At 58.4% G+C, this 13,776-nt stretch overlaps 1 protein-coding gene across 3 annotated transcripts in view; it reads right to left on the bottom strand.

Moving 5' to 3' along the window:
• The window catches only part of LMX1B (LIM homeobox transcription factor 1 beta), a 78,167-nt gene extending 70,567 nt beyond the window's left edge, over positions 1-7,600 (bottom strand). For all 3 annotated transcript variants that reach the window (XM_081802643.1, XM_081802644.1, XM_081802645.1), the window contains exons 1-2: positions 7,462-7,600; positions 6,443-6,629 (exon numbers count right to left, since the gene is read on the bottom strand). In XM_081802643.1, coding sequence (XP_081658769.1) covers positions 6,443-6,629; positions 7,462-7,600 — 326 coding nt within the window. The remainder of the gene's footprint in view (positions 1-6,442; positions 6,630-7,461) is intronic.
• Positions 7,601-13,776: the final 6,176 nt, after the last annotated feature.

Here is a 13,776-nt window from a genome sequence, read left to right as displayed (position 1 = left end):
GCAGCGAGGAAGTGCTGTCAGCCAGGCCTGAAACCCAAGAAAGTTGCCATTCTGAGCACAGTGGCCCCTTATACCCCACCACTCCACAACACAGCGGTAGTTAAAGCAAACACAGACCCTTCACTGCCCCGTCAGTTACACCTTCCCCCCAAAATTACACAAACTTTGAAAGATTTTTCTGAGAGAAGATGGATGCTTCGGGAGACTTGAGGTCAAAGCTAGGCTGTTTAAAGTATATTATTAACAAATAAACATTTACTGCAAAAAAAGAGAGAAAAACCCTATAGGCCACCGGGGAACCAAATCATGTTGCTTTTGGCTTCAAATGACAGGAGACATTTATGACATGAATGGAGAACACCAGCCGGTCGATGAAATGGCAAACGTCTGCCACTTTGCTTCCTCTGCTTTCGTGAATCAACTTTTTCAAATATGGTTTTCAGCCTTACCCTCCCTTCACTACCACCACCTCCCCACTTCTGACTGCAGGAGCAATAAATACATATAATTTTGGTTTTGCTCTCTGCTGCCATCAGCACAGAATCTGGAAGTTGGAGAGGGCTGGGTCAGCCAGAAAGCCAAGGGCTTTGGGTCCTCCTGCACCCCTGGTTGACTGACAGCTCATACGGGCTCCTTGGATGAGTGGACCATCCCTTTCTTCCTCCCTCCCTTGAAGCTGAGGCCTGATTGTGGTGTCCAACAAATTGGAAGTTATAACTCATGTCTCTGAACATATCATCCATTCCTCAGCCTAACTAATGCCAAAGTAGGACTGGGAATTTCCCCCCCCCCCTTTTTTGTTTTAAAAACCTCATAGCCGCAGGACAGAAGAAATTCCCTAGAGAAGCACAGCCAGCCAGCCCATCCTGGACAGAACAAACCTCTGTGGGCTGAAGGATCCTTCTGACCACCTGAGCTGGTGTTTCTCCATCTTTTAAACCTCATCTTTTGGAGAAACGAACAGATCCCTGAATCTCTCGACCTCATTTCCTCCCCCTCTCCTTCTGAATCTCTCCCTCATCCTCCTCGGAGATGTCGGGTTGAGCTTTTTTCCCCTTGTCATTTGAATCACAAAAACAATAAGCATGAAGGGTTTTCCAAATATGAAATTATATTATTGAGTATGCTTTTCCAAGCTATTCTCAGACCCTGAAGAGTCGAATTGCTTCTCAGTGTTAAGCTCTTTGCTCTGGACCCATTCCACTCCCTCTCACGGCCCCCAAGGAGAAAGAGGCCAGAACACCAAGCCCTTCCTGCTACCTGCCCTTCCTGATAATGCACAGTTGGCAATTGTTCTTATCTATATAATCAGAAGTTTTTCTGCCTCTCTGGAGGTAGTGAAGAGGATTCTGGATCCCACGGAGTATGGAACATTTACTGAAGCCCCACCAGGTACCTTGTGTCATCCTTACAACCACCCTGGGAAATTGTATCATCACCCCGAATTTGCTGATGGAGAACCTGGGGCTCTGAAACAGGTAGTCAGTTGGCTAAGATCACATGGCTGCTGAATGGTGGGGCTGGGAGGCGAACCCAGCTCTGTCTCAGAGTCTAGAGCTCTTCTCCTCATTGAAGAAGGCATGGCCCTCACAGTGCCCCACTCAGGCAAAGGGAATGATTTTCCCAGGGGTGCCCCTCATCTTCCCTGCATAGAGAGGCTCATGGCAAGCCTACCGTGCCAGGTGCACCTTTCTCTGGCATGGAACCCATAGGCAGTTTGGTGTCTCCTTGGAGACAAGACATTCCTTGCCACACTGCTGGTGATAATGGTAACAACAATAATTTCCAGAGTATTAACATGCCAGGCGAGATGCCAGGTCCTTTGGGGCATGTTATCTCGAATCCTTATTAGAATCCTTTCCCCCAGGTGGCTATGTCCCCATTTTACAGAAGAGGCTCAGGTAGATGCCAGGACCGTGTGGTCCTAAGCCTGGCTCCAACAGGCAGGGTAGGAGGTTGCTGAGGGTCAACAATCACGTACTCCAGAGGAAATCCTCACAGCCTTCTTCCCCGACTTGGAGAAAATCCGGCAAACAAATGAGGCTACACTAGTCCAGAGCCTGGGGAATACAGGGTGAGCCAGGAGTCAGCTGTGAATAATGCCTCCGTTCAGCAGCAGATGACTGCAGCTTAAGGCCTTTGCTTACCCTGCTACCTGCAGCCAAGCGGCTGGGGTTAAAAGGAGGGTGCCATCCCAGGGGCCAGAGGATCCCCAGACTTGGGCTGGCAGAGTGAGAGCCCTTCGGCCTTCAAACCCCCAGCGAGAGCACTACCAAGGCCCTTCTACAAGGCCAAGCGCTGGCTTTTCCTTCCAAGCGGATCCATTTCCAGGACAGACCCTCTACCTCAGGCTGTGGGCAGGGATGTCTGCAGTTCTGAATGAGACAGATGGGGGCCATGCCAGCTGGGATACCTACTGGTAGAGGAGGTGCTGCTGGTAACTGGCACCCTGCAGGAAGGCCTTATGGGAGGCCTTGCAAGCTGGGAGAAACAGCAGGCCCAAAAGGCTGGAGCCTGACTTTGCTCTCTGCGTGCGTGCCACACCCCTACTCTGCCAGAGCTAGTGCTCGGAGGAGAGGTGAGCCTCCCTGGAAGGCCTTTCCCGGTGTAAACACTTCCAAGGAAAGAAGGAAAGGAATGTGCCGGGAAGAGCCAGGTTGGGCCACAGGAGCCTCAGCCAGCTGGGGTAGATTTACCAAAAAAAAAAAAAAAAAAAAAAAATCACCCCAGGATTCAGTTTTTTTCTGAAACTCAAAGTCTCGCTGTGCCCCCCAGCCCCGTTCCGCGGGTGGGCGCACCCTACCTGGGCAGGCGAGCCCAAGGGGACCGTCGCAGGCTCAGCGGAGCCCTGTAACTCTGCTCGCCGAGAGGCGAGGCCTGCGGGCGGAAGGGCGCCGCCAGCCCGGGACGCCGAGGTGGGAGCATGGCCCGAGCAGGAACGCCGCGTCTTTCGGCGCACGCAGGCTCCCGCGCGCACACCAACGGATCTCGGGTCGCCAGGCCTGGGAGCTGTCTTACAAGCGATTAGACTCCATTTTGTGACAGATTTTTGGACTCTCCTACCGACCCTCCCCCCTTCCGGAGCCTCCTCCAGGAATTCGCCACCTCCTCAGGATAGAAACGCTTTCCAGACGAGCGACAGACGGCAAGAAAAAAGACTTACATAATTCTATTTGGCCAAGCCACCAAGAAAAAAATGGGGCGGGGGGTTGTCTTTTTTTTTTTTTTCATGTGTTCTCCGGTGGAGGAAGGAGAGAGAGGTGTTCGTGATTTTGCGTTTGGAGGCCCCGTTTCCTCCCGGTTTCTAACCCGGTTTTGAGTCCGAGAAGGAGCTCCGGCTGCCGAGGGGCCAGAGTCTCGGGCGCAGAACGATCCGACGCTTTTTTTTTTTTTTTTTTAAAGAAAGAGCCCCCAAAAGCACGTACGGAGAAAAAGTAAACTTTTCGAGTTATGCGTGAAAATGCCCAAATGCCGTGGCCCTCGCTCTGCTTCGTCCGTCCAGGACGTGCGGGTGGATTTTATCAAATGTTATTAAATGTTCCCGAACGTCAATTAATCACCCCCGTGGTGCGTAAAATAACGTTGCGCTTCTGGGTGTCCCGGATCTTTAAAACAAATCGAAAGGAAGAAGAGACGCTTAATAAAAATAGCAACCTCTTTCTAAGGACCAAGCCCCGCAAGCTCCTCGTGGGCCGAGGACACATTTTCCAAAAGTTATTGGCGGTGGGGGGGGGGGTGTTAATTTCCCTATACCGCTGACACAAAGGCTCGACAAAATCGAGGAGGTACGTTTCTGCGCCCACTTGCCTGGATTCTCGTCTGAAAAGCATTTACGCACTGATGCAATAAATATGCATCTGCGATCCTCAAAGAAAAAAATAAATCGTGAAATACACTTTTATTGTGCAAAAGAACATCGCTTCCCCCGTGAGCCTGTCTGCCTCGCTGCGCTGGCTCTCCCTGAGAAACGCTGAGGCGAGACCCGCCGGGGTATTTGACCATAGGATTGTCTTGATAACAACCTCTCCTCAGCCCCCAACCGGCCGGCCTAGTTGCAGATACCTAATTGGCCTTATTGGAAGAAAGAGGGGGCGAGGGAGGAGGAGGGCACCGTGAGGGGCGTGAATAATGCCCGCCTGGAGGCTGCCGCCTTGCAGGACCCAGACTCGGAACTCAGGACCTGAGATTCTCCCAGCGCCAAAATTCACCGGCAAACACATCCCAACTGCATTGAAGCATCAAGCTCTCAGAGAGGCGCCTTTTTTCCTCTCCTTTTTAAAAACAAATAGGCTTTCAACAAAGCGAACACAAATGTTTAATGTTTAATTGTTTTGTAAAATTAGGGGGTTGGCCGCTGTGCTGTAAGGGAACATCCTGCTCCAATTTTGTGACTTTACAGTTCTGTGCTCGGAAGAACCAGGGAGCATCCTCTCCTTGTTTTAAACAGAAGCTCCATAAAGGACTGAGGGGTAGGGGAAGAGACCTGGCAGATGCATGTAAGAGGTTGGAAAGGGTCCTTCCAATATGTAAAACATTTTTTCCCCCCAAAAATCTGCACACATGACTTGGAGGCCCATTTCCAGTTTCCTGGGCCTCCTGCCCCCACATGTTGAGTCATCCAGGCCAGTGGCTAAGTTGGAAGTGGCACTGCCAGAGCTGAGCTCAGGGTCAGGCAGGCAGAGGTGCAGGCCGGCAGGACGTGGGTGGGCTGGAAGCTGGTGATCCCTGCCTCTTGGCCCGGCCAAAGCCCCCAACCACGTCTACCCCAAACTACTTTCTCCATTTTATTTGTGCTGCTCTATGCCTGCTTGTGGCCAAACTGACTGGCGGGGACACGTTCTCCTGGAACTAGAATCATATCAGTCCAGGGCATGGCACAAACCCTACCAACGGCAGTGTGCCTAATTTGGGGTGCTCCAGACAGAGGAAGAGGTCTCAGCAAGACTCTGGGATCAGCAAAAGAGTTGACTCTCCAAAGTGTACCCCAATTACTTCCCGCAGAGCCCCCAGTGGGCAGGAAGAGCAAGGTGCAAAGAGCAGGTCCTGTCGGACCCTCCCGACCAGGGTAGCATAGCCAGATTAGGTGCTGTTGTGGGGCTCAGCCAGAACCTTTCAGAATAGAATCTAATACCCTCTCCAGGGCTCTAGCCTACAGCCCCACTATTTCCGGGCCTCAGCCAAGCAGCTAGGGAGATGGAAATGGGGCACCCCAGCTGCTCCACTTCCCATCAGGGCCTGGATTTAGGAACAGTCCCTGGGCAGACAGGTAGCCTGCAATCATCAGCAGGCATTGGCAGCCCAACCTTTTCCTGGAGGCTTGGGCACACACAGCTCCCTCGGAGCCCCAAACCACCTGAGAGCCTGCTCACCCTGCAGTCCCATCTAAAAGGGTCTTTTGGGCTTTACTAGAAAGTTCTCGAATGCACCCACTTGTCTCCGCAATGCCTGCTTGGGGGTGCCTACACCCTTCTTTCAGCTATTGCTCCTCTCTGCCTCCCTCTCAATCACACTGCCAGGCACAAAACCCAGAGGGTCAAAAGAAAAAGCCCACATCTGCTCTTATCTGTCCCAGTACCTTGCCAGACAAATCCATAGTCTCAGCTAAAACAAAAGTCAGCAGGTAGGATTCAACCCATAGTCTCTGGACTCAACTCTGAGGCTTAGGCTACGCCAGGGCAGAGCAAGCCACCCCCTTCTCCAACACAAACAGTGTGCAAGAAAGAGGGCCTGCTGGGGAAGGCTGATTTGGGCAGTTCTTCATCCCCGCCCCCAGGAGCCCCAGATTGTGGTTTGCCACCTTGAGGTCCTCTTCCTAGACAGCTCCTCCAGCCAGCAAAAATTGTTAAGTGCAAAATTCCCGCATGGAACGGTTTGGAGGGAATGGACACTTTTCTATCAGGGACTGAAAATACAACAGGGAGAATGGCAGGAAGGGGACATCCTGAGCTGCTCAGCCAGTTCAGCACGCCCCCACTCCAAACTCCACTTCCTTGCTCCAGGAACCCCAGACCTCCATAAAACCCTACTTTTGGGAAGCACACCACCAGGGCCTGGCTCCCCTAAAGCACTGTTTTCATTTGGGAATCAATTCTTGGTCCCCAATTTAGGCCTCAGTGAGGTCAGGCCCTGTTCCTGCACAGAGGGATGGTATCCCCCTAGTTGGCCAAAGGGCCTTGTCCTGTACCCCAACCAGTGCAGGTTTCCGGACAAAAGATGGCAACTAGGGACCACCAGAGGCTCCCAGCCACCTCACCAGTGGCAGCCAGGCTGGGATGGTTCGTCCCTGCCCGGCGTCGCGCAGCCCTCACAGCCCTCGGAGCTGATGGGCCCAGCGGCGCGCAGAGCCGGCAGTTGGGCGGACGCGGGCCTGACCTGGCAGTGGGGGTGGCCGGGCTCGAGTGCCGGGCGGCGGCAGGGAAGGAGAAGGACGAGAGGCGCTTACTGTTGGTAGTCTTGTTTGCAGTACAGTTTCCGATCCCGGAAGTAGCAGCTGGTGGTGAGGGCTTGCTGACACACCGCGCACTGCAAACACTCCTCGTGCCAGGACGACTCGTTGACTCGCATCAGGAAGCGGTCGGAGATGGGCCGCTGGCAGCCCTCGCAGACGGCGGGATGCGGGCAGTCGGAGCCTGCAGCGCACAGGGCGAGAGCCGGGCGGTCAGCGCCGACCAGCCTGGCCCCAGCGTCCCGGCCGCGCGGTGCCCGCAGCCTGGGGCCCAAGGGCGAGGGCAACCCGGGAGCGCCGCCCGCCGCCTGCGCTCCCCCGGCCGCCGCACCAGGGCCCGGGCAGCCTCAGCTGGTTCGTCCCAGTCCGCGGACTCCCGTGCGGAGAGGCCGCGGGTCTCGAGCCTTGGCTCGGCGCTGCACTCTCCCTTTCTCCGGAGATCCAGCGCTTGGTGTTACTACATGAACCGGCACGGCACAGGGTAGCCGGCTGGGACCAAGACAGGCGAGGTGAGGCTGGGGCGCTTGCTGGCTGACACGCCCCACGGTGGCGTTCGTGGTCTTCTGTCCCCAATCTCCCCAAAACCTGTAGTTTGGGTGGCCCAGGGGACATTTTTCTCTTAGAAGCTCCCCCCACCAAGTGACCTGGCACCGCTCCCAAGCTTGCTAAGGTGACTACTTGGGTCCTCCATCACTCTTGCTTCCCGCCTCCTACCCCCTCGGGAGTGGCAGCTCTAGCACCAAGGCCCAGTGAGGATGGTGGGTGGCAGCTGAAGCTGTCGTGGCCTCCTTCCTCCTAGGTGGTGTCCTGCAAACCTCTGTCTCCTCACGATGCCTGTTTAGGGGTGCCTGTTGCCCCTCTGGCAATCACTGCAGGAGTCTAATCTGTATCCTCCCGCACCCCCATGTCCTGCAAACCATTTCCTTATTCCGTTGGTCTGGACGCCTGTGTCCATCTCGGGAGGATGCCCCTGTCCCCTGCCCATGACCACTCGGGCGTTCTGACGCCGCACTCACCCAGCAGCACCCCCAGAGTGGCGGGCCCGGGGCGCAGGGCGTGCTCCTCCATCTTGATGCCGTCCAGCATCTTGGCGCAGTCCGTCTGCCCACGGGGGAAGCACCTCTCCAGCGACTCGGGACCTGTTGCTATATCCATGGGACGCGGGGCGCGCCGCGGGCCCCGCCGGCCAGGGTGCTCACCCGCCCGCCCGCCTGCCCGCTCGCCGCCGGCGCGGCTCGGGAGCCGGGGAGGCGCGGCCCCCGCGGGGTTGGGGCTGCGGCAGGGGCCGCCGGGCGCCCCCGGCGAGCGTGGAGCGCCGACGCGCTGGCCCCGGGCCCCGGCGTCGTGCGGGCGGGCCGGGGCGCTGCCGTCCGCGCCGCGTTCTCCCGGGCACTCGCAGCCACGCGCGCCGGCTCCTCTGTCACCTGCTTGTCAGCCCCGGAGCCGGGCTGCGGCGGCGGCGGCAGACGGAGCCGCGGGGAGGAGGCGGCGGCGGCGGCGGCAGCGGCGGCGGCGGCGGCGGCGGCGGGCGGGGGAGGGGGCGGGGGTGCAGGGGCGGCCCCGCGGGCTGGGGGGGCGCGGGCGGCGCAGCGGGGTCCCGGGCGGGGCGCAGCGGGCCGCGGGGCTCCAGGCGCGCTCCCCGCACTACTCCAGTGCCATGGTGCGCCGGAGGAGCAGCTGGGTTTAGAGCTGGGGCTGGTGGCGGAGGGATACTCCGGCCGGGAGCCGCCTCACCCCTCCTCAAACTTCCTGACATTTGAACTCATTGGCGCGCCTCGTATCCCTGCGCCGGGATGAGCCGGCGGCTCCACGTCAAATAGTGCCGTCGCCTCCCCCCCCGCGGGAGGGCTCCCCGCGCCCCCAGCTTGCGCCCCGCTCCGCGCCTGGCCTGGAGCGCGGGCCCCGGCGCCCCGGCCAGACCGAGCGCCGGCTGGCCCCTTGCAGAAGTTTGGGTCACCTTCGAAACAAATCCTTCTGCCCCACCCCTTTGAAATATTGATTTGGGAGTTGGAGAATGAAGGCTTTCTTTTTTCTTGCTTGCTTTCTTTTATTATTAATATTTTCTAAAGCTTCAGCCCTAAGAGGAGTGGCCCCATGCGAGGCCAGACTGCACGAACGGCGGGGAGCGCAGCGGATCCACCAGGGGAAGGCGCCGGCCGAGAGTGGCCGCCCGGGGACCCCATCTGTCGGCCGAGGTAGGTCGCTCCGGGCTGAGTTGACGTCCCCTGGGCGGCGGCGCCTTCCCGGGGCCCTTTTGGTCCTCGGAGAGGCTGGCTGCTGGATTGAGAGACGGGGACCGTCGGGCGGGAAGAGCTGCTGGCCCGGAACTGGCCAAACGGGGTCCTAGCCCAGGGAGAGGGGGTTGGGCCCCGGATTTGGGGTGAGGGGTCCGGAAAAGATTCAAGCGTGGCAGAGATTGGGTATAGGGGTGAGCAAAGATCCTGGAAAGGCCCTGGGATTAAGGACGGGGTACATTGGGCAGGCGAGGAGAATCAGGCCCAGGTTAGGCACGGAGAGTTTAGAGGGCGATTCGGTCTAAGAATGGGGTCCCCGGGTAGAGGTGGGGGCAATGGATGAGAACCTGGCCTCGCAGGATTTGTAGTTGCACGGGTAGGGGGTGGTGGCCCTGGGGTCGGTAACTGTAGGCCCAGGACGATGTGTGTTCGGTTGCTCGATGGAAACGGGATTGGCTTCTGGGATAGGCTACTTTCGGTGGCGGGGGGGCCCGGCTAGGGGTCTGTAGGCCGCACCTGGCAGGGACAGCGCTCTGCTCAGACTGGGCAAGGTGGGCTTTGACGCTGGGGAGTGAAAGCTCGGCAAGACCGAGCCCCAGACTCTCGCGCCCGCTGGGCCTGGCACCCACCCGGCCTGGCACCCGCGCTCGGTGCACAGGCCGCTGCGTCCGGCTGCAGTACACCGCGTCTAGGCTGGCTGTGTCTTCGGCTCCTGGGTCTCCACAGAGGCGCGGCTCGCCCGGGAGCAGGGGGGCCGGTGCGGGCCCGGGGCAGGCGCTGGCTGACCCCTCGAGCCGCTGCGGGGCGGCCCCGACCCCTCCCGGAACGGAGCAGCCGCGCGGAGCGGGGCGGGGGCGGAGGGCATGGGAGGCGGGTCCCCTGACCCCGCTGGAGGCGAGAGGGCGGATCGGATTTGGAGCCTGCCGGAGGCTTGGTCAGAAGTGGCCCCCTGTGCCGCGGGGCCCCGCGGAGGGGCCCGGCTTTGTGGAGGATTAGAAAGCTCCCGCCCCATCCCAGTACCCGCTTGTGTGTCGGTGGGTATCTGTGTGTGTGCGCGCGCGCGTGTCGATGCTCCGGCTTCGGAGTCTGTTGCATGCCTGTGCACCCGGGTCTGTGCACATACAATATTTCTGTGTGCCTGAGACTTTCTGGGCTCGGAGTGTATGATCTGTGTATCTGGGTGTGATTCCCGTGCACATGTGTGTGTGCATCTGCAGGTCTTAACATGCCTCTGTATCTTCTGTGTGTTTGTAGGTCTTTGTGTGTGTCCCTGTGTCCGTGTCGTTGTATGTGGGTGCCGACGTCTTTGTGTGTATGGGATACTTTTCTGTTTTTGTGTCTTCGTGTCATCTTTGTGTGTCTTGAGTGTATCTTCGAGTTTCTGAATGATTCTGTGTCTGTGTGCTTGCATGTCTCAGAGTTTTTTGGGTTTTGTGTGTGTGTGTGTGCGCGCGAGGCTTTGTGACTCCGTGTATTTCTCCACGTCTTTGTGTGTCTCTATCCCGGACGGTGGAAGAGGGGATTTGTAGCTTCTCTCATACGCTCTTGGCCCCTCGTCCTTGCGCAGCCTGGAAGGCCCTGAGGTCCCAAGTTTGGGCCTGGGCCTGGGCCTCCATCCCCCGGCATCTGGGGCGGGGGCGCGGCAGCTGCGGGAGAAGCCCGGCAGGCAAAATTCGGGCGCGCACAACCCCGCGCAGTACTGGCAAACCGACCGGGCGCATTCTGCCCTCTGCTGGCAGCTTTGCGTCCCTGCACCCACTGCCTGTAGGCGAGAGGGTCCTGGTTCCAGGCCCAGACCCTCGCCTTCTCCTTCAGAGCGTACTCGGGAACCCTCTCCCGTCTCAGGCCGTGCACACTCACCGCAGACCCCACATTCTGGGCGCAGCGTTCCATCCTCCCCCTCCTGTCTCCCCACCTTCCCTGTGACCAGCCTCTTCCTCTCCGCATTTCTCCGCTTCAGCCAAATGGGGGCTCCTGCAGCCTGGCCTCTGTGACTTCTGTGACCCTCAGGCTGGTGTCTAGAGCTGAGTCGGGGCGGCGGACTGCTCAGGGTCGCGTTCCCAGGGCCACCCAAAACCAAGGTCTCAGTGCAGGAGGACGTGCCAGCAGCCCTGCTCTGGTGCCCCGGGTTGGTCTGTCCTGGGGCGCATAGAATCTTGATACCTCACCCCCGGCACCCCTGCCCAAGTCACAGCCCACAGCACCAGTGCCGACATTCGGAGGGCCACGGATGGTGCTCAGAGTCACCCGAGGCTGCCGGGTGCATGCCCGCCCCAGGTACTGGCCGCTCTTTCTGGTCTTCGAGTGGGGCTGCTCAGTCCACAAACCTGGGGTCCCCCTCTACGTCCTCCTGCTCCATGTCTAGTCATCCCCTCACCACACCCCCGCACTCCAGATCACCATATGAGTCCTTTTCCTTGCTCTTTGTCCCGGCTCCCGGGTCCTTCTTGCCCCCAGCTGAGTCCGCGGTCCCGGGTCCTTCGCACACAGACGTACAGAACACCCAGGTCTCTCTCAAGCGCAGTCGCGGCTCCCGCCCTCCCCGCCGCTTTCCCTGCTGAAGAAGTGGCCAGCTGGATGGTAAAATGGGGAGCCTAGGCCCCCAGTCAGGTACCGACCACAGGCGGCTAGCGGCATCTTGCTCCGTGCAACGGAGCCTGCCTGATCTGGCACCCGCCGTCACCCCCACAGCCCCCGGCGGCCCGGACCCAGGACGCCCCCAGCCACTCACACCCGGGTGCTCCCGCCTATCTGGGATTCTCTGTGGCTTGGACTTCAGCCGCAGAAACATCTTCAGATTTTCTCCACCTAAGGAAAGACCCAGCCGACTGTTTGGAATCTCTTGGAAGGAAGCAAGAACTGAGAGGGAAGCTCAGCGGGAGTCCCAGCTCTCCCAATCCTGCAGATGCCTCATCTCCGCAGAGCCCTTCCCTATACCCCCTCGCTCCTCTCTTTAGGGGCCCTGCACTCCCTGTGCCTGCCTGTGCTACTGGTCTTCCCAAATGCGGCCCTGTGGCCACCCCCTCCCCACAGTGGAATCCTGTCCGTCCTCCCCTGGGCTGTGCTTCTGACCGGAGCCAAACCCAGGTCCCCCCGCCCCCCGCCCGTTTACAACCCCGGTTAGAAGCAAGGATCCTGGGCAGCGATGGAGAACGGGGCAATGCCCAGCAGAGTCCTGCGGAGCAGGAAGGCTCGGAGGAGGGGCTGCACAGATGCCCGATTCCCCCTGCGGGGAGAGTCAGGGCTGCCAGGGCTGCCAGGGCCCTCAGACCCATCCCACGCTGCCCCCGCGCCATTGGCCCTGGCAGTTCTCAGATCCACGGGAAGCAGAGTGGACCAGAGCCACCCCAGGACAAGGCCTCGGTTGGGGGCCCCTGTTCCCTGGTGGCAACTGGGATCTGGAAATCCAAGAGCTCTGGAGGTGGAGGAGGACAGTAACATCAGAGGTGGAGCGTCCTGGCTTTCGGAGCCGGTGACCACGCTCTCTTCTGAGGACCCCAGCATGCCTGACCCCAGGACACGTGGGCCAAAGGCTCGGGCCCCTTCTCAACGGGCAGAGAGAAGAGTGCGTGTGATAAGTAACCTGGTCACCTTCCCACAGCCCAGAGAAAAGTTTCCATGGTCTTCCTGTGCCCGTGGAGAGCTCACAGAGCCCCGGAGCCAGGTGGAGGTCCAAAAAGAGGAATGACGGGGAGAGGCCCAAGCTGGGGCCCCTCTGACCCAGGGCTGAGAGTGGGTTTTCACTTTCTTTCCCATCTGGGGTTTTCTAGGCTAGTGGGAGGGAAGTGGCAGAAGACAAGATTTTAGTCAGGGTTTGTTGGTGAGACACAGTGTGTATAGCTCTGAGGCTGTGTGCTGGACCATGCCTGTCTGCCATGTGGAGGACTGCCCCAGCAAGGTCCTTCTGCCCTCCTGCAGCTCCGCCCCACCTTAACCAGCTGGCGGGGTCTCTGGCCACAGGCCCATGGCTTTTCAGTGCAAAGTCTGGGTCATTAGTCATGGAATTCCTCCCTGGTGGGTTAAGAGCTCAGGCTCAGATCTAAAGCCTTCTGTCTGTCCTCGGGACTGGAGAGGGACAGTGCCCTGGCCAGGTGGCCCACAGCTATGGTCTTCCACTGGCCAGGCAGTGCATAGGAGTGGTCAGGAGCAGGTCTCAGGGAGTCACCAACGTCTGATTCAGGGTGTGGCTGTGGGACTCTGGAAAGTGCTGGCCTCTGTCTGCACCTCAGCTTCCTCATCTGTAAAGGGGGTATAGTAATAGCATCTATCCCACGGGATTGTTGAGAGGATGAAATGTAAGTGCCCACTACGGTGCCTGATGCATAGTAGGTCCCTATAAGTATTTAGTGAATAATTGGATAAAAGGAATCCCTGGGACTTGGGGAGATCACAGCTGCCTCCTCCCCTCCCAACCAGGACCCGAGGAGGGAAACAGACACACACCGAGCTCAGCCGTTTATCTTCCTTTAGGGCAAGCAAAACTCAGATCCAGGCAGCTGTGGGCTGGGCGCAGGAAACTTCCCGGACAGTGCCCAGATGTCCGGCACAGACAGCCTCAGCCTTCTCCAGTTGCCCTGGCTGTGGAGCCTGGGGCAGACAGTAGCTTTGGAAGGCAACAGAATTAGGGCCTTCAGCCTAGTGCATCAAAACTGACTGTGTGGGACGCTCGAGGTACCACTTATATTTATTTTTTAAAAGGCACTTTCCTCAAGAATCTTTGCATTTCTTGCCAAATGGATGGGCTGGGTTATTTCAGCAACCCATCTAGAACCAGGGGCTTCCCCTACCGAGGACCTGAGCCAGAACAAAGAAAAAGCCAAGGACTGTATTTGGAGCCATAAAAGCCCCATTAGGACACTAAGAATAACTTGCAGGAAAACATTTTATATGAATTGGACACAAATTCACAAAAGCAAGAAAGTTCATTCGTCTCCACCCTGAGGGTCCGTGGCTGGGGAAGGGGGGCTGGGTGTGATGTGGAGGCCAGCGCCCATCCTATTTGATCTTTATCTTAAATCCACTTCAAAACGCTGGGGATCAGCGGAGTTGGAGGTTTGCCCCTTCCTGTAATTATTTGGTGTCTAGTAAAGTTTTTAT

This window comes from Leptonychotes weddellii, chromosome 14 (genome assembly GCF_054177405.1).
Source record: "Leptonychotes weddellii isolate Sample4059 chromosome 14, ASM5417740v2, whole genome shotgun sequence".
Lineage (NCBI taxonomy): Eukaryota > Metazoa > Chordata > Mammalia > Carnivora > Phocidae > Leptonychotes > Leptonychotes weddellii.
The sequence above is the reverse complement of the archived record's forward strand: the minus strand, read 5'-3'. Positions and strand labels throughout refer to the sequence as shown.